At 37.8% G+C, this 20,536-nt stretch overlaps 1 protein-coding gene across 5 annotated transcripts in view; it reads left to right on the top strand.

Moving 5' to 3' along the window:
• Positions 1–20,536, top strand: part of LOC119541935 (activating transcription factor 7 interacting protein) — a 129,968-nt gene that overhangs the window by 99,250 nt on the left and 10,182 nt on the right. For all 5 annotated transcript variants that reach the window (XM_037846315.1, XM_037846312.1, XM_037846313.1 and 2 more), the window contains exons 12-14: positions 3,197–3,352; positions 5,762–5,944; positions 17,578–17,690. In XM_037846315.1, coding sequence (XP_037702243.1) covers positions 3,197–3,352; positions 5,762–5,944; positions 17,578–17,690 — 452 coding nt within the window. The remainder of the gene's footprint in view (positions 1–3,196; positions 3,353–5,761; positions 5,945–17,577; positions 17,691–20,536) is intronic.

Below are 20,536 nucleotides of genomic sequence, written 5' to 3'. Positions count from 1 at the left end.
GCTGCAGATACCCTCGGGACCGGGGGAGTGGAGAGGAGAGCCAGAAGCAGAAAGAAACTCTGCGGCTAGCAGCTGGCTCCCCGGAGGGTTGGATAAACTCCTGCCTGGGGCTGCGCCCACAGCCCAGAACCCCGCCAGTTGTCCTAGAGCTGGGAAGGAGGAACTGTGTGTGTGTGGGGGGGGGTTGAGACGCCCCGTTCGGCCATCTTTGCATCAGGCTGAGAGCACCCCTGCATGCCCGGCGGCCCGAGCTTCCCTTGAGGGACGGCACGCACTGGTGACATAGCACGGCATTCCCTCGGCAGAGCTCCTGGAGGATCGCGGCTGGGAGGGGGGCCTGCTCAGAGAACCCAGGGACGCTACGCCAAGTCCGGTGGTTTGTGGGACAGCGAGAGAGAGGGTCTGGGGCTGAACTGAAATAAAGGCTTAGACTCTTGTGGTGGCCTTGAATCTCCGGGAACCTGGGGGATTTGAATATTAAAGCTGCCCTTCCTCCCTGGCCACCCAGACACACGCCCCACATTCAGGGCAGATGGCTCCAGCAACACACCCAGACTGAGTTCTCCAACTGAACCCCACAAGAATCATTTCCCCACACACCGTGGGAACAAGGTTGAGAACTGACTTGAGGGATATAGGTGACTCACAGACGCCATCTGCTGGTTAGTGAGAGAAAGTGTACGCCACCAAACTGTGTTTCTGAAAAATTAGATTGGTATCTTTTTTTTTTTTACAACTTGAAAGAACCCTATCAAGCAAAGCAAATGCCAAGAGGCCAAAAACAACAGAAAATCTTAATGCATATGATAAAACCAGACAACATGGAGAATCCAATTCCAAACTCCCAAATCAGAATATCAGAAGAGACACAGTACACGGCTCAATTAATCAAGGGACTACAATCAAGGAACGAAAACATGGCAAAGGATTTAAAGGACATCAAGAAGACCATGGTCCAGGATATAAGTGACATAAAAGAAGACCCTAGAAGAGCATAAAGAAGACATTGCAAGAGTAAATAAAAAAATAGAAGATCTTATGGGAATAAAAGAAACTGTTGGCCAAATTAAAAAGATGCTGGATAGTCACAATACAAGATTAGAGGAAGTTAAACAACGTCTCAGTGTCCTAGAAGTCCACAGAACACAAAATGAAAGAACAAAAGAAAGAATGGAGAAAAAAATCGAAAAAATTGAAATGGATCTCAGGGATACGATAGATAAAAGAAAATGTCCAAACTTAAGACTCATTGGTGTCCCAGAAGGGGAAGAGAAGGGTAAAGGTCTAGAAAGAGTATTCAAAGAAATTGTTGGGAAAAACTTCCCAAACCTTCTACACAATATAAATGCACAAAGCATAAATGCCCAGTGAACTCCAAATAGAATAAATCCAAATAAACCCACTCCGAGACATATTCTGATCAGACTCTCAAATACTGAAGAGAAGGAACAAGTTCTGAAAGCAGCAAGAGAAAAGCAATTCACCACATACAAAGGAAACAACATAAGACTAAGTTGTGACTACTCAGCGGCCACCATAGAGGCGAGAAGGCAGTGGCATGACATGTTTCAAATACTGAGAGAGAAAAATTTCCAACCAAGAATACTTTATCCAGCAAAACTCTCCTTCAAATTTGAGGGAGAGCTTAAATTTTTCACAAACAAATGCTGAGAGAGTTTGCCAATAAAAGACCTGCCCTACTTCAGATACTAAAGGGAGCCCTACCAACAGAGACACAAAGAAAGTAGAAAGAGATATAGAGAATTTTAACAGACATATATAGTACCTTACATCCCAAATCACCAGGACACTCATTTTTCTCTAGTTATCATGGATCTTTCTCCAGAATGGACCATAAGCTGCGACATGAAACAAGCCTCAACAAATTTAAAAAAAAAAAGAAAAGAAAAAATTGAATATACTCAAAGCACAATCTCCAACTACAATGAAATACAAATAGAAGTCAATAATCTTTGAATTGTAACTCCATTATTTACTTTCTACATGATATAAAATATACAAACTCTAATGCAAATCAGTGGTTTTGAACTCAACGTAAAATATATAATTTTAGACAACTATATAAAGGTGGGGAAATGGAGGAGTATAGGAACATGGTTTATATGTCCTATTGAAGTGGAGGTGGTATCAAAGAGAGACAAGATTGTTATGGATTTAAGAGGTTGGTTTTAAGCCCCACAGTAAACACACAGAAATTATCAGAGAATATGACCATAGAGATGAAAAGTAGAGTATGGGTTATGAGAATTGGGAGAAGGGGCAATGGGGAGTTAAGAAACGAGTGTAGGGTTGCTGTTTGAGGTGAAGGGAAATTTCTAGTAATGGAAGGTGATAGCATTACAACATTCTAAAGGTGATTAATCCCACTAACGGAAGGCTAGGGAGGGGGTGGTATGGAAAGATTTAGGCTATATATATGTTTTCACAATTGAAAAAAAAAAAAAAAGTCTAAATAGATGACAATTGAATGCCAAGGATGAACCTGGGTGGGATTGGAGGATGGACAGGAGGCTCAAAGGGACACGGTTGAGACATAAGGAGAAGGAAATATAGAATGTAAGCTTTGTATCATTGTTGAATCTCTTGTGCTTCTTAGCTGTGCTTAATGGGATTGTATGAGAGAATGTTCTTGTTCATGGGAAGTATATATGTGAATTACAGTGTTTGTTCAAGGATGTGTGCAGCTAGCTCTCATATGTTCAGAAGACAGAGCAATAGATGATGGATGATAGGGAGGGAGGGAGGGAAAGAAATAGCGATGTGACAGCATGTTAAAGTTGGTGGATTGGGCTATGGGGGAGGGGGGTCGGGGTATGATGGAGTTCTGTGTATGGGGTTAGTATTGTTTTTGCAACTGTTCTTGTAACTTTGAAATTATTTCAAAAAAAATTAAAAAAAAAAAAAGAATCTATGATATGACCAATAGCAAATGATTTCATAAGCTCCTGACTTGGTTTTCAAATGGGCAGATATACAGCATAATTTTAATAAATTGCTTAATAAAGTTATTAATCATTTTATAAATTGTTCTATAAAATAATTATAACAGAAAAATTGTCTTAGAGGTAAATATGATACCTAGTAGCAAGCAAGAAAAAGTAAAATTCACTCATAAAGGAAAAACTTTTTATGATTTACTTTTCAATAATCCTAATGTCTCACTTTTAATTAACAGACCCTAAAAAACAAAATCATGCTCCTGTATCAACCATGGGTTCTTCTCAGCCTGCTTCTCGACCACTGCAACCCATACAGCCTGCACCACCTCTTCAGCCATCTGGGGTGCCAACGAGTGGTCCATCTCAGACAACCATACACTTAATACCTACAGGTAAATTTGCTGAAACTTTAGTTTTGCCTACAGAGAGACATGACTATGGACTTGAATGGAAAGGTTGAACAGAAAATGAAGAGTAATTCTCATTGTTTCTTTGAAGACAATGTATGTCTTTTTGAATACCGTATAGCCTGGTTTTGCTGAACCCTTAAGTAGTAGCACTGGTAGAGAGAATAAACAATAGTTGGTTAGTGAGATAGTTAGGTTTTATTGGTTATTCTTTAAAGAATTCTTAAATTGTATATATGTCATTGGCCACTGTAAATAGCAGAAATGATTGTAGTTTCTCTAGAAAGGAGAGTGTATGTAAAGATAAGTTCTGAGTATAACTGAGAAGTTTTAATTGTCTGATCAAAAAAGAATTTTAAGTAAGTCCTAACTTCAACTAGTTAGGCCTAATACATCCATCAAGTGGTATAAACTAATATTTTACTTGCTACCTGTCAACAAGCTATAAATTAGATATTTTAAAGATGTAGCCCATAATTCTTAAAGTGTTTGGAAGACAATCAAGACAGTTTGTTTTCCTGATAAAACAGTCCATTGCTTGAAGATTTTATCTACAAAGTACTTACATAAGCCCTCTTCTCAGTAAGTAAAACATTGAGTTCACATTGGATTTTTAAAGTAGCTTTATTGAGATATAATTTATATATCATACAATTAACCCATGTAAAGTGTACATTTCAGTGGGTTTTGGTATATTCATGGATATGTATAGCCATCACCGCAGTCAATTTTAGAACATTTTCCTCTCATCAGAAAGAAACTGTGTACCCTTTAGGTATCACCCCTCTATTTTCCCCTTCCTCAGCTATAAGCAACCACTAATCTGCTTTCTGTCTCTATACATTTCCCTATTCAGAACTTTCATTTGGTTGAATTCATATAGTATCTAATCTTTTGTGACTGACTTCTTTTGCTTAGCATAATATTTTCAAGGTACATCCAATTGTAGTATGTGTCAGTACTTCATTCTTTTTTATGCTGAATATTATTATTCTATATTATGAATACACCGTATTTTCTTTAGCCATTTGTCCATTGATGGACATTTGGGCTGTTTCTACCTTTTTGCTTCTGTGAATCACATGGGATTTTATCCGGGACAATCTTTCCTGAGAATACCAGAATAACTTGTAGGAATAAGGGTATTTTGATTTACCAAACATTTAATAATTAATCTTTGAATTATGAAATTATTGTTGATGTAGTAAGTACCTGATAATTTGGTAATTATTGTGTGGAGTGTTTGGATTTCAGAATTGTAGATGGCTGGGATTTCCTTTTAGTTAAATTACATATCATGTCCTTGGCATTACCAGGCAGAAGAATGTGCTTCTGTGACTTCCTTTCTTGTACAGAGCTCTTACATTGGGTCTTGTATTTACATTAGGCTGTTATTACTAATTCAACCTTCTGTTATCTGTGTATTTTTCCATTTATAAAAATTTATAATGGTTTAAATATTTTAGAAGGAAATGTCATTATATAAACTCATGAGCAGCATTTATGGTAGAGTCGAGGAGTAAAGGGATGAAGAAATAAGTATTCTCTCCTGTAAACTCTCCCTTTTTCCCCTTTCTGAAGATTCATATTGAAATTTAGGATCTGTAAAGACTGAAGAGTCTTTTGTAAAAAAACCTTTTTATCTTTGTTATAGCCAGTATTTTCCTCAATTTATTTGATTATAGAACCCATTTTTCCATATGAAAGTAGATTATTATTGGCTTTCATTATAGTGTTCATGCATGATCGTTTGTAAAATATGATTCTAATACAGATAGTTATAAACAAGAAAGTGTTAGCTCTTTAAAAGCATCTTTATTGTGATTCCATGCTGACACTAAACAAATTCTCTCTAGAACATAAATTAGGAATGCTAGACTAGAGGAGGGAGCAAAAATGGACATTTAACGTTTTGAATAAGAGATGGGGTAGTTCACCTGAAGAAAATGTGAATTACAATAGCCAGCCAGTTTCTTCAACTGTGGAAATACAGTTATTTGTTAGGCTTTATATTCCTTGGTACATGGCCTGTATGGTCCATAATTCTACTCTGCTAAGAACAATTAAAAATTGAAGAGGGACAAAATGCTCTTTAAAGCCATTCTTACAGAATTATACTCTTAAGAGTCTAGACACTTTCTTTTTCTTCACACTGAAGAGTAGAAAGGGAATTGCACATGTTTGGAATGCTCTTTTCTTCTGAAGCTTGGATTGTAGTAATAATGTTGGTTGGCCCTATCATTCTTATCTTGCAGGTTTACAAAAGGAAACTGTTGTCTCTTTTTCTCTATTTTAGTTAATTAGATTTTATGCAAAGTTATTTACTGTTTAATATGGTGGTGTAACATAGAATTTAACTTAGTTTTAGTAATACATTTTTCTGCTTTTCATTAGCTCCAACCACCGTGAATGTAACACATCGTCCAGTAACTCAGGTTACCACAAGACTCCCTGTACCAAGAGCTCCTGCAAACCACCAAGTGGTTTATACAACTCTCCCAGCACCGCCAGCTCAGGCCCCCCTGCGAGGAACTGTTATGCAGGCTCCGGCCATTCGACAGGTCAATCCTCAAAATAGTAAGAGGCTCTTTTCTTGTATATGACGAGTTATATTAGTTCTCTTCTGCATTTACCTGGAGTGGCTTGTATTGACATTAGATTTGGCAAAAACCTGCTTAATACCATATAAAAATATTATTACTTTTTCTTCCCTTAGAAGAGTTAACTAGAAAAAATTGGACATTTGTACTATGTGATTTGTGCTCCATGTGTTGTCTTCAGTTTAACTTTACTTATACCCTTGTATTATCACAGTACACTTGACTCAAAAGTATTTTTGTTCATACTCTTTTAGGATACACCCCCTCATTAAAGTGAGAATGACTAATTGTGACTTAGCCAGGATGGTAGAAATAATGGTAAAGAATACCCTCTAATGAGAAGGTTTTAAAGGTATAGAATGTAATTGAGAAATAAGAGAAGGCAAGATGTTAAAGGAAACTTGTAGTTTCCACATTTTTTTTTTTAAATCTTCATTTTATTGAGATATATTCACATACCACGCAGTCATACAAAACAAATCGTACTTTCGATTGTTTACAGTACCATTACATAGTTGTACATTCATCACCCAAATCAATCCCTGACACCTTCATTAGCACACACACAAAAATAACAAGAATAATAATTAGAGTGAAAAAGAGCAATTGAAGTAAAAAAGAACACTGGGTACCTTTGTCTGTTTGTTTCCTTCCCCTATTTTTCTACTCATCCATCCATAAACTAGACAAAGTGGAGTGTGGTCCTTATGGCTTTCCCAATCCCATTGTCACCCCTCATAAGCTACATTTTTATACAACTGTCTTTGAGATTCATGGGTTCTGGGTTGTAGTTTGATAGTTTCAGGTATACACCACCAGCTACCCCAATTTTTTGGAGCCTAAAAAGGGTTGTCTAAAGTGTGCGTAAGAGTGCCCACCAGAGTGACCTCTCGGCTCCTTTTGGATTCTCTCTGCCACTGAAGCTTATTTCATTTCCTTTCACATCCCTCTTTTGGTCAAGAAGATGTTCTCCGTCCTACGATGCCGGGTCTACATTCCTCCCCGGGAGTCATATTCCACGTTGCCAGGGAGATTCACTCCCCTGGGTGTCTGATCCCACGTAGGGGGGAGGGCAGTGATTTCACCTTTCAAGTTGGCTTAGCCAGAGAAAGAGGGCCACATCTGAGCAACAAAGAGGCATTCGGGAGGAGGCTCTTAGGCACAACCATAGGGAGGCCTAGCCTCTCCTTTGCAGCAACCGTCTTCCCAAGGGTAAAACTTATGGTAGAGGGCTCAACCCATCAAACCACCAGTCCCCTATGTCTGTGGTCATGTTAGCAACCATGGAGGTGGGGTAGGCGAATACCCCTGCATTCTCCACAGGCTCCTCAAGGGGGCACTTTTTTTTCCCTTGTTTTTCTTTTTTTTTTTTTTTTAACTTTCCCTTCTTTTTTAAATCAACTGTATGAAAAAAAAGTTAAAAAGAAAACAAACATACAATAAAAGAACATTTCAAAGAGACCATAACAAGGGAGTAAGAAAAAGACAACTAACCTAAGATAACTGCTTAACTTCCAACATGTTCCTACTTTACCCCAAGAAAGTTACCTAATATAGCAACATTTCTGTGAACTTGCTCCTACTATATCCATCAGAAATTAACAGACCATAGTCATTCCTGGGCATCCCCAGAACGTTAAATAGCTTATCTGTTCTTCTTGGATTATTGTTCCCCCTTCCTTAATTGCTCTCTATTGCTAGTTCCCCTACATTCTACATTATAAACCATTTGTTTTACATTTTTCAAAGTTCACATTAGTGGTAGCATATAATATTTCTCTTTTTGTGCCTGGCTTATTTCGCTCAGCATTATGTCTTCAAGGTTCATCCATGTTGTCATGTTTAACGAGATCGTTCCTTCTTACTGCCGCGTAGTATTCCATCGTGTGTATATACCACATTTTATTTATCCACTCATCTGTTGAAGGACATTTGGGTTGTTTCCATCTCTTGGCAATTGTGAATAATGCTGCTATGAACATTGGCGTGCAGATATCTGTTCATGTCACTGCTTTCCGACCTTCCGGGTATATACCGAGAAGTGCAATCGCTGGATCGAATGGTAACTCTATATCTAGTTTTCTAAGGAACTGCCAGACTGACTTCCAGAGTGGCTGAACCATTATACAGTCCCACCAACAATGAATAAGAGTTCCAATTTCTCCACATCCCCTCCAGCATTTGTAGTTTCCTGTTTGTTTAATGGTAGCCATTCTGATCGGTGTTAGATGGTATCTCATTGTGGTCTTAATTTGCATCTCTCTAATAGCTAGTGAAGCTGAACATTTTTTCATGTGTTTCTTGGCCATTTGTATTTCCTCTTCAGAGAACTGTCTTTTCATATCTTTTGCCCATTTTATAATTGGGCTGTCTGTACTATTGTCATTGAGTTGTAGGTTTCTTTATATATGCAAGATATCAGTCTTTTGTCAGATACATGGTTTCCAAAAATTTTTTCCCATTGAGTTGGCTGCCTCTTTACCTTTTTGAGAAATTCCTTTGAGGTGCAGAAACTTCTAAGCTTGAGGAGTTCCCATTTATCTATTTTCTCTTTTGTTGCTTGTGCTTTGGGTGTAAAGTCTAGGAAGTGGCCGCCTAATACAAGGTCTTGAAGATGTTTTCCTACATTATCTTCTAGGAGTTTTATGGTACTTTCTTTTATATTGAGATCTTTGGTCCATTTTGAGTTAATTTTTGTGTAGGGCGTGAGGTGTAGGGGTCCTCTTTCATTCTTTTGGATATCGATATCCAACTCTCCCAGCCCCATTTGTTGAAAAGACCATTATGACTCAGTTCAGTGACTTTGGGGGCCTTATCAAAGATCAGTAGGCCATAGATCTGAGGGTCTATCTCTGAATTCTCAATTCGATTCCATTGATCTATATGTCTATCTTTGTGCCAGTACCTTGCTGTTTTGGCAACTGTGGCTTTATAATAAGCTTCAAAGTCAGGGAGTGTAAGTCCTCCCACTTCGTTTTTCTTTTTTAGAGTGTCTTTAGCAATTCGAGGCATCTTCCCTTTACAAATAAATTTGATAACTAGCTTTTCCAAGTCTGCAAAGTAGGTTGTTGGAATTTTGATTGGGATTGCATTGAATCTGTAGATGAGTTTGGGTAGAATTGACATCTTAATGACATTTAGTCTTCCTATCCATGAACATGGAATATTTTTCCATCTTTTAAGGTCCCCTTCTATTTCTTTTAGTAGAGTTGTGTAGTTTTCTTTGTATACGTCTTTTACATCTTTGGTTAAGTTTATTCCTAGGTACTTGATTTTTTTAGTTGCTATTGAAAATGGTATCTTTTTCTTGAGTGTCTCTTCAGTTTGTTCATTTCTAGCATATAGAAACATTACTGACTTATGTGCATTAACCTTGTATCCCGCTACTTTGCTAAATTTGTTTATTAGCTCTAGTAGCTGTATCGTTGATTTCTCAGGGTTTTCTAGATATAAGATCATATCATCTGCAAACAATGACAGTTTTACTTCTTCTTTTCCAATTTGGATGCCTTTTATTTCTTTGTCTTGCCGGATTGCCCTGGCTAGCACTTCCAGCACAATGTTGAATAACAGTGGTGACAGCGGGCATCCTTGTCTTGTTCCTGATCTTAGAGGGAAGGCTTTCAGTCTCTCACCATTGAGTACTATGCTGGCTGTGGGTTTTTCATATATGCTCTTTATCATGTTGAGGAAGTTTCCTTCAATTCCTACCTTTTGAAGTGTTTTTATCAAAAACGGATGTTGGATTTTGTCAAATGCTTTTTCAGCATCTATTGAGATGATCATTTGATTTTTCCCTTTTGACTCGTTAATGTGTTGTAATACGTTGATTGATTTTCTTATGTTGAACCATCCTTGCATGCCTGGAATGAACCCCACTTGGTCATGGTGTATGATTTTTTTAATGTGTCTTTGGATTTGATTTGCAAGTATTTTGTTGAGGATTTTTGCATCTATATTCATTAGGGAGATTGGCCGGTAGTTTTCCTTTTCTTTAGCATCTTTGCCTGGTTTTGGTATTAGATTGATGTTAGCTTCATAAAATGAGTTAGGTAGTGTTCCATTTTCTTCAACGTTTTGAAAGAGTTTGAGTAAGATTGGTGTCAGTTCTTTCTGGAAAATTTGGTAGAATTACCCTGTGAAGCCATCTGGCCCTGGGCATTTATTTGTGGGAAGATTTTTGATGACTGATTGGATCTCTTTGCTTGTGATGGGTTGGTTGAGGTCTTCTATTTCTTCTCTGGTCAGTCTAGGTAGTTCATATGTTTGCAGGAAATTGTCCATTTCCTCTACATTATCCAGTTTGTTGGCATACAGTTGTTCATAGTATCCTCTTATAATTTTTTTACTTTCTTCAGGATCTGCAGTTATATCACCTTTTTCATTCATTATTTTGTTTATATGGGTCTTCTCTCTTTTTGATTTTGTCAGTCTAGCTAGGGGCTTGTCAATCTTGTTGATCTTCTCAAAGAACCAACTTTTGGTGATATTTATCCTTTCTATTGTTTTTTTGTTCTCTATGTCATTTATTTCTGCTTTAATCCTTGTTATTTCTTTTCTTGTACTTGGTTTAGGATTGGTTTGCTGTTCATTTTCTAGCTTCTTCAGTTGATCCATTAGTTCTTTGATTTTGGCTCTTTCTTCCTTTTTAATATATGCGTTTAGTGCTATAAATTTCCCCCTTAGCACTGCTTTTGCTGCATCCCATAGGTTTTGGTATGTTGTGTTCTCATTTTCATTCGTCTCTATATATTTAGCAATTTCTCTTGCTATTTCTTCTTTAACCCACTGATTGTTTAGGAGTGTGTTGTTTAACCTCCAGGTATTTGTGAATTTTCTAAGTCTCTGATGGTTATTGACTTCTAATTGTATTCCATTGTGGTCAGAGAATGTGCTTTGAATAATTTCAATCTTTTTAAATTTATTGAGGCTTGTTTTATGTCCCAGCATATGATCTATTCTGGAGAAAGTTCCGTGAGCACTAGAAAAGTATGTGTATCCTGGTGATTTGGGATGTAATGTCCTGTATATGTCTGTTAAATCTAATTCATTTATCAGATTGTTTAGGTTTTCAATTTCTTTATTGGTCTTCTGTCTGGTTGATCTATCTATAGGAGAGAGTGATATGTTGAAGTCTCCCACAATTATTGTGGAAACATCAATTGCTTCCTTTAGTTTTGCCAGTGTTTCTCTCATGTATTTTGTGGCACCTTGATTGGGTGCATAGACATTTACGATTGTTATTTCTTCTTGTTGAATTGCCCCTTTTATTAGTATGTAGTGGCCTTCTTTGTCTCTGAAAACATCCGTGCATTTCAAGTCTATTTTATCTGAGATTAATATTGCTACACCTGCTTTCTTTTGGCTGTAGCTTGCATGAAATATTGTTTTCCATCCTTTCACTTTCAGTTTCTTTGTGTCCCTGTGTCTAAGATGAGTCTCTTGTATGCAACATATTGATGGTTCATTTTTTTTGATCCATTCTGCGAATCTATATCTTTTAATTGGGGAGTTTAATCCATTTACATTCAACGTTATAGCCGTGAAGGGATTTCTTGAATCAACCATCTTATCCTTTGGTTTATCTTTGTCATATTTTTCCCCTTTGTCTATTAATATCCTTTATTGTACCCATATCGAATCTCTTTAGTACTGAACCTTTCTCCAAGTCTCTCTGTCCTTTCTTTGTTTCTCTGTCTGTAGGGCTCCCTTTAGTATCTCCAGTAGGGCAGGTCTCTTGTTAGCAAATTCTCTCAGCATTTGTTTGTCTGTGAAAAATTTAAGCTCTCCCTCAAATTTGAAGGAGAGCTTTGCTGGATAAAGTATTCTTGGCTGGAAATTTTTTTCATTCAGAATTTTAAATATATCGTGCCACTGCCTTCTCGCCTCCATGGTGGCTGCTGAGTAGTCACTATTTAGTCTTATGCTGTTTCCTTTGTATGTGGTAAATTGCTTTTCTCTTGCTGCTTTCAGAACTTGCTCCTTCTCTTCTGTTTGACAGTGTGATCAGAATATGTCTCGGGGTGGGTTTATTTGGATTTATTCTATTTGGAGTTCGCTGAGCATTTATGATTTGTGTATTTATGTTGTTTAGAAGATTTGGGAAGTTTTCCCCAACAATTTCTTTGAATACTCTTCCTAGACCTTTACCCTTTTCTTCCCCTTCTGGAACACCAATGAGTCTTATATTCGGACGTTTCATATTATCTATCATATCCCTGAGGTCCATTTCGATTTTTTCAATTTTTTTCCCCATTCTTTCTTTTATGCTTTCATTTTCCATTCTGTCATCTTCCAGGTCACTGATTCGTTGTTCAACTTCCTCTAGTCTTGTACTATGAGTGTCCAGAATCTTTTTAATTTGGTCAACAGTTTCTTTAATTTCCATAAGATCATCCATTTTTTTATTTAGTCTTACAATGTCTTCTTTATGCTCTTCTAGGGTCTTGATTTCCTTTGTCTCCCGTACTATGGTCTCATTGTTCATCTTTAGTTCTTTGAGTAGGTGCTCTAGGTGCTGTGTCTGTTCTGATCTTTTGATTTGGGTGCTTGGGCTTGGGTTATCCATATCGTCTGGTTTTTTCATATGCTTTATAATTTTCTGTTGTTTTTGGCCTCGTGGCATTTGCTGAACTTGATAGGGTTCTTTTAGGATTTGTAGAGCAATTGAAGTCCTTATCTCTAATTTATCAGATCTACAGCTTCGTGGAGTACACTTTCTCTAACTAACCAGCAGGTGGCGTCCACGAGCCACCTGTTCTCCACAAGCCAGTTCTCCCCTGCTTAGCCTTTTTGGTGAGTGGGAGAGTGAGTCTTGTGGGGTCCAATTGGTGTACCAAGCTTGCGTGTGTAGTTGGTGTTGCCTGCCCTGTATATGGGGCGTGTTTCTGGGCAGTCAGGGAGGGGGGGTGGCCCTAACAATCAAATCTCCCTGGTGATCCTAGAGTTTTAAAGCTGCTGCAATAGTCTAATCCTTCAGTTCAGTCCTGCCACAGTTTGTCTCTGCCACTGACCCACAAGTCCTTGGTATTGGAGTATGGCTCCTGAGACTTGCAATTGGGCCCCTCTTCCAGGCCGTGCACCCCGAGTCCTCTGTTGAGGGATGACTGTGCTATGTCACAGGTGAGTGCCGTCCCCCCAGGGCAGTTCTGGGCTGCTGGGCTGTGTAGGGAGGCTCCCAGTCTGCTGAAATGATGGGTGAATGGGGCTTTGTTAATTCACACTGCTCCACCTTCCCAACTCTGGGACAATCAGCTGAGGTTGCAGGGAAGGCTAATGTCCACACCCAGTTTTGTGGTGTGTGCCTGTTATTTGAAGCACTTCCGTCACACTGGGTTGTGTGGGGCAGCTCTGGGCTATGGGGCTGGCGATGGGCAGGAGTGTTTCCTGTCCACCAGGATGATGGCTGTGAGCGGACACCCCCCTTTTCTTGGGAAGTTGTGGTGTTTAGTGAATTTTCTCAGCCACTGGATTATTGCCTTTTGTCTCAGAGCTCTCTTAGTTCTGCTCTTGACTTGACCTGCCCAAATTGCAAGTCTTTGAAGCTTTCTGTATTGGGCTTCTTAGAGTAATTGTTTTAGAAAAAGAAAAAAGGATTAAAAAAAAAAAAGGGCCCTCCTCAGAGATCTAATGGGTCATTGAAATGCTAAGAGACAAAGCAACCAGGGCCATTAAGGAAAGGTTCACAGGGCAGAGAGATCAGCTTTTATTTGGGATTTGCATGTGCGCCTCAGGGCCTGAGCTCTGCCCTTCCCCTTTCTATGTTCACCAGAACTCCAAAAATCCTCCGCTTTTATTTTGGAGTTTTTCGTGTTGTTTTTTTTCTATGCCTGTCTCCTCTCTGCTGGGCTGGCTGCTCTCAGGTTCTCTGGTGTCTGGTCTCAGTCTATCTATGGTTGGAGTTTGAATCAGTAGAATGAGTTTCCGATAAGGGCTGCCACTGCAGTTCTCCCTTCTCCTTCCCGGAGCTGACAGCCCCTCCTCCCATGGGACTGAGCCTGGCAGGGAGGGGCGCGGGTCCCCTGGCCGCAAAAACTTACAGATTTCGCTGATCTCAGCAGTTTCACGTTTTCATGATGTTGTATGAAGTATGCCCAAAGTCAGATTGCTCTGTGGTGTCCAGTCCACGCAGTTCCTGGCTTTCTACCTACTTTCCTGGAGGAGTAACTAAAACATACAGCTCACCAGTCCGCCATCTTGCCCCGCCTCCAAAATTAATTTTTGACATTTTCATTACCACACGTACAAAAATAATAAGAATAAAAATTAAAGTGAAAAAGAACAATTAAAGTAAAAAACACTGGGTGCCTTTTTCTCCTTTTTTTTTTTTTCCTCCCCCCATTTTTCTACTCATCCATCCATAAACAAAGCAACGGGGAGTGTGGTCCATACGGCTTTTCCAGTCACATTGTCACCCCTCATAAGCTACATTTTTATGCAATTGTTTTCAAGATTCAAGGGTTCTGGGTTATAGTTTGATAGTTTCAGGTATTTACTGCTAGCTATTTGAATTCATTAGAACCTAAAAAGGGTTGTCTATATGGTGTGTAAGAGTGCCCACCAGAGTGACTTCTCAGCTCCTTTTGAAATCTCTCTGCCACTGAAGCTTATTTCATTTCCTTTCACATCCCCCTTCTGGTCAAGAAGATGTTCTCCATCCCATGAGGTCTAGATTCCTCCCAGGGAGTCATATTCCACATTGCCAGGAAGATTCACTCCCCTGGGTGTCAGATCCCCACATTTGTTTTTATTTAATGGTGAAGTACAGTTATCCCTTTCACATTGCAACTTTCCTCATCTTGATTCATGGGTTGCCTTAACAAATTAAATGAGAATTTTGTAGAAGCTGCAGATGATACACAAAGGCCAGCAGATGACACAGAAAAAGTTTAGAAACTCAGAAATGCATAAAATATATGTATAATCTTGTATAATATCAACCTGTTTTATCGTTTAATACCCTAAATATACACAATTTCTTTTTAAAGTTGAAATAAGTAAAAACTTTAAAGTTTTTGAAGAACCCAAGTCATCAGACAACACACAAAGGCTAGAAATGTAGAGATGTCTTAAAAAACTTTAGTAACTCAAATGCATAAAGTGTATTACTGTTGTGTATATTATCTGTACAGTATGTATTTTACTGTTTAATAACAAACTACTACACAATTTTTTTTCTTAAATTTAAATTTGTAATTAAAAGAACTGCAGTTCTGTGCTCTAGTTTGGGGATACCATCCATGCTTATGGCAGTCTCTTAGGTGACATCTCACTGTGGTCTCACAGTAATCTTTGCATCTTGAGTTTTTTGTGTCTTGTGTTGTTTAGATGCCATAAAAGCTTTTTTTTCTTTTACTTTTAAGTCTTTTTTAATACAATTTTATTGAGATACATTCACATACCATGCAGTCATACAAAGCATACATTCACTTGTTCACAGTACCATTATATAGTTATGAATGAATGCATAAACGCTTTTATAATCATGGGTCCCAAGGGTAGTGTTCCTAGTGATTCAGAAAGTACTTCCGAGAAGCAGAGGAAAGTGATAAACTTAAAGGAAAAAACAGAATTGTTAGATATGCTTCATTCAGGCAAAATGGCCCCTGCAGTTTTCGATGCCATTATGGTGTTAATGAGTCGACCATAAAGCATATTAAGAAAAAAGAGAAGGAAATCTGCGAAGTTGCTACAGCTACATCAACAGCTGCAAAGCAATTTCATTAACTACAAGATCCATATCTCTCTCACGTAGAAAGTGCAACATTCTTTTGGGTGCAGGATCGTTATAAAAAAGGCATTCCATTAGACTCGGGCATCATGTGAAAAAAGGCTAAGTCCTTATATCATTCCCTAAAAGAAAATGAAGGTGAAGGGTCTACTCCTATGGATTTGAAGGCCAGCAAAGATTTGAAAAATGTAAAAAAAGGTTTAGCCTACGCAATATAAAAGTAATGGGAGAGGCAGTGTCTGCTAAGAGGCAGCTAGAAAATTTCCTGAAACCTGAAGAAACTGATGGAAGAGAAAGGCTACAAACCGAAACAGATATTCAATGCTGACGAAACTGCCCTACATTGGAAAAAAATGCTCAGAGGACATTTATCAGCCAAGAAGAGAAGCGAGCCCCAGGTTTTAAAGCTGCAAGGGATAGGGTAACCCTGCTGTTTTGTTCCAGTGTTGTAGGGTTCATAATAAAGAAAGCCCTGAAATATAAAGCTGCTGACTCTCAAGCTTTGAAAGGAAAGGACAAGTACCAACTGTTTCATTTTTAAAAAATTTTTCATATTTATTTTGTATTTCTAAAATTTCTTTTTCATACAGAATTTTTACTTGAACGTTGACCTACATATAGCCCATGACCTAGTAGTTAACCCAAATTTTACAATAAGGTACTGTATAAACACCCCATAAAAGAAAAAGAAACAATTCATACTACTTCTCTGGTATGAAGAAGGGGCCAAAAAATTTTACATGGATTTTTCCAGATTGTGGGTGTGCCATGCCCCTAACTCCCTCAGTGTGAAAGGGATAACACCAGGTTAAGAAACAGAATTTTACCAGTATTGTATAAGCCACCTGTGTACCCTTCCTTAATTGGATTCCACTTTCTTTCCATGATAAGTACTCATGCTACTTTTCTTTATGGTTTTACCACCTGTGTAGATTTCACTAAAAATGCATGTTGTTTCATTCTGCAAAACTAATAGTAAGGAAAAATCTAACTGTTTTATAGAAATTATAATAATGCCATCATTAGATGATGGCTCCCAGAAGAAAATAAACTGAGCAGAGTCTCTTGATCATAGTCTGGCTTCAACTTTCTCAAGAAGTTTGCAAGAGATTTCTTTGGGGAAGTCAGATGATAGAATCATATGATTTTTGGGAAACAGGGCTCACTTAGTTCAAGCACTTGGCAGGACTACAGTATGGACCAGGTACTAAAATTCGGGAATAATGGTCAGGGTAGTAGGTGGTTCTGAATTTTGTGCTTTGTTGCTGTCTGGTGTACATTAAAACAGAACATTATTGTGGGATGAAATAAGTTTCTTAAGCTGATCATCAGGGCATGGAGGGAAAGGAAAGGGATGAACCTCATTAACACAAGGCAAGGATCACTTACTCAAGCTTTCTGTCTTAGTTAAAAGGATACTAGACCAGGGATCTTTTTTTAAGACAACCTCAATTTTCTATCTTTTGAGTCACACTGCTCCAGTTTGGCCTGATTGCCCTCTACATATAGTTTATAGTACACAATCATGTTCTAGGATTTTTGTTATAGTCCTCCTGGTGGGGATTCCATTCATTTCTCCCTGGTGCTGGATCTCCTGTTTGTATCTCATTTTCTCTCTCCTATTGGTGGTACACATCCTCCAGTGGCTACTTGAGAAAGGTTCATGGAAGGTAGATTTTTTTTTTTTTTGAGTGCTTACATATCTGAAAATTTCTTTATCCTCATGTTTCATGATATTTTGACTCAGTGTAGACTTCTTGGTTGGAAATATTTTTCCTTTTGAATTTTGAAGATTTTGCTTCACTAACTTAAGTGTTTCACCAGCATTCCACCAAATTTAGAATAGAATTCTGATTTAATCCCTTAATTCTGTTTTATAGGTGTCACAGTTCGAGTGCCTCAAACAACCACATATGTTGTTAACAATGGACTAACCCTGGGATCAGCAGGACCTCAGCTCACAGTACATCACCGACCACCACAAGTGCATACTGTAAGTGTTGATGCTTGGCTTTACAAGACTTGGTATCACATATTATTGTAGGTAGCATTTGTTCTTTAAAGTACTTATATTAAAAGGAAATGTAGGTCTTTCTGTTTTTGTCCAGCACAAGTTTATTTAAGAAAGTTGAACTTACTATAATTAGCAAATTTTCTTAGGGATGATGATGACTGAAGATCTATTTGTTTATGGTGATGTATGGTATACAAGAAGAATCCATAATTTGGGCAAGGGAAGTGAAATAGACCAATTCTCACTCATGGTTTAATTTAAAAGGGTAATTTTCCATGCTCTAACTTTATATTTTTCCTCAAAAACCTTACACCAATTCTAATGACTATATTATCATCAATTGTTGTTTTCAGTAATCCAGTGCTATTAGGAATTCATTTGTTAAGAGACACAGAGAAAACCAAAGATTTCTTCTTATATGTAGCCTTCAAAACAATGTTACATGATCCTGTGACTTGATTATGACAGTATTTTATTGGAATGTAATACCATGTAAATGGAAATGCTGGCCTGGAGAGAAGGAGAGAGAGATTGGTGGATAGATATCAACACTGGTATCACTCCTTTTTATCTAGTAAAACATTTCTTTTTAATGTTCGTAATAATGGGTATGTTTACTGAATGCTTACTGTGTACCAAGCACTGTTAATATATTTGAATCCTTACTCAGAAGTCCTTTAGGAGAGTTGCTGTACTCTTTTATAGATGAGACAACCTAATGTACTGAGAGGTTGGGTAACCAGACTAAGGTCATACCTGATAAGTGGAATAGAACCCATGCATTCCAACTCTAGAGCTTATGCTCTTAAGTATTTATATTTATTGTTCCACTACAATGATAAAAAGTATTATCATTAAAGGAGTACTTACAATATACTAGGCACAAGCATTTTATATACATTGTCTTATTTAACCCTCACAACCCTATGAGGATTATTATCCTTCTTTCCATAGAAATAGATACTGTTTCAAAAATGTTAAGTTGTTGCTCAGTATCGTCACCCAAACTAGCAAGTGTCATATCCTTTCCAGTGCAAAACTCATGTTATCTGATTCCAGCGCCTCCAGTGTGTTTTCACTGTATTTCAGGTCTGGACTTAATTAGGACATGTGGCAAATACACTGTTACTATTGTTTGCAACCACAAATAATTTCTTTGATTTCACATTCCCTTCAAAAAATATATGGTACAACTTAACCTGATTCACCAGCTATGGCCTTTGCTTGGGCACTCGGATCCTTTGCATTGCTTCTGTGGCTCTTGGTGGTGCCACCCACTGGTCGCTGCACCTTGCCAGACCTTGCATGGCACTGAGGGCTCCTGGGGACCCAGAGGCCAGACAGGAGCACAGGGATGAGCCAGCAGCTGAACATGTTGGCGCTGGTGGGGAACAGCTCAGAAGATACATAAGCGTCCACTTTATCAACCATTGTGGTAAACTAACAACCAAAAGAAAAGTTGGTGACTCTGCTAAATGTTGTGGTTGATAATAATCTAGATATTGATGGTTTTGGTGCATGTGAGGGAACCTTAGCTTGCTCTACTTGTCACCTCAGCTTGTTCTACCTGTCACCTCATCTTTGAAGAGCACATATTTGAGAAGTTACAAGCAATCATTGATAAGGAGAATGACATGCTTGCTCTGGCCTCTGGACTAACAGACACATCACAGTTGGCCTGACAAATCTGTTTGACAAAGTCTGTGGATAGTATGACTGTCTGAGTACCTGAAGCAGTGACTCATGCCAGACAATCTGTTGATATGGGCAAGAAGTCCCAAGATAGAATAAACAGAAATATTTTCATGAAATTTTACCTATTTTTATAATTATTATTTCTTAATGTAATTAAATGAGACTATGGATGAATGGATTTATTATTATAACTAGCTTTACTATTTTAATTTACCTCCTATAACTATTGAATTTTGTAGTTCTGAAAGTATACAATCTTTATTTTGATTAAACTATAAAAATGTCAACCAAATATTAGAAAATAGTTAATTTGATAAAACCTAACTATTTTACCTTACATTTGTTTAGTGACATCACCAAAATGTTTTCATATAAATCTTATGTCTGCTTATCTATAAGGTAGATTAAAAAGCTGGTATTATCCCTGTTTGGATTTGGTAAAGGCAGGGATTTAAAATGCCTTGTCTAGGGCCATACAACCAAATAGAAGATCTGGTACTAGAGCCACATCTTGTCACTACAAGTTAAATGTTCAGATTGAAACTGGGAAAATAATGAATATCTTATTTAGAATGGTAATTAAATATGAATTTGTATGTACAAAAATATTTAATTGCTCAGTAAACAGTTTCAAAGACAACTATTAACCTTTTAAAGAAGTATTTCACAATTTGAGTCATTGATGAGTAAAATTTGAACATAGGCATTGTAACACTATAAATTTGATCTCTGTTCTCACAATACTGGAGGAATAAACTAAATATTTGATGTCTTTATTCTTTCCTATTCTAAGCAGAATGGCCTGTCTGTAATGTTTTTATAACACTGCTGAATTGTTAATCTATCTATAGCAGAAAAGGAATCTTATGAATTAAGTTTTCTCTGTCTTGAGCCAGAAAAGGAAATGAGCAGGCTGTGCATTGCACAGCTCTACGGGGTGCCATTCTGTTCAACAAGGCTGAAGTTGGACAGTAGTATGCCTCAGTCCCAGAAATAGGGGAATGGTTTTGCATACCACAGATTACCAATTACAAATGGAAAATATTTGTATCCTTATTTTTACTAAAAATAAATTTGTACAAGTTAATAAAATGGTAGTTTGCTCTTTGGAAGTATCGTAGAACTAGGAA

This window comes from Choloepus didactylus, chromosome 8, assembly GCF_015220235.1.
Source record: "Choloepus didactylus isolate mChoDid1 chromosome 8, mChoDid1.pri, whole genome shotgun sequence".
Lineage (NCBI taxonomy): Eukaryota > Metazoa > Chordata > Mammalia > Pilosa > Megalonychidae > Choloepus > Choloepus didactylus.
The sequence above is the reverse complement of the archived record's forward strand: the minus strand, read 5'-3'. Positions and strand labels throughout refer to the sequence as shown.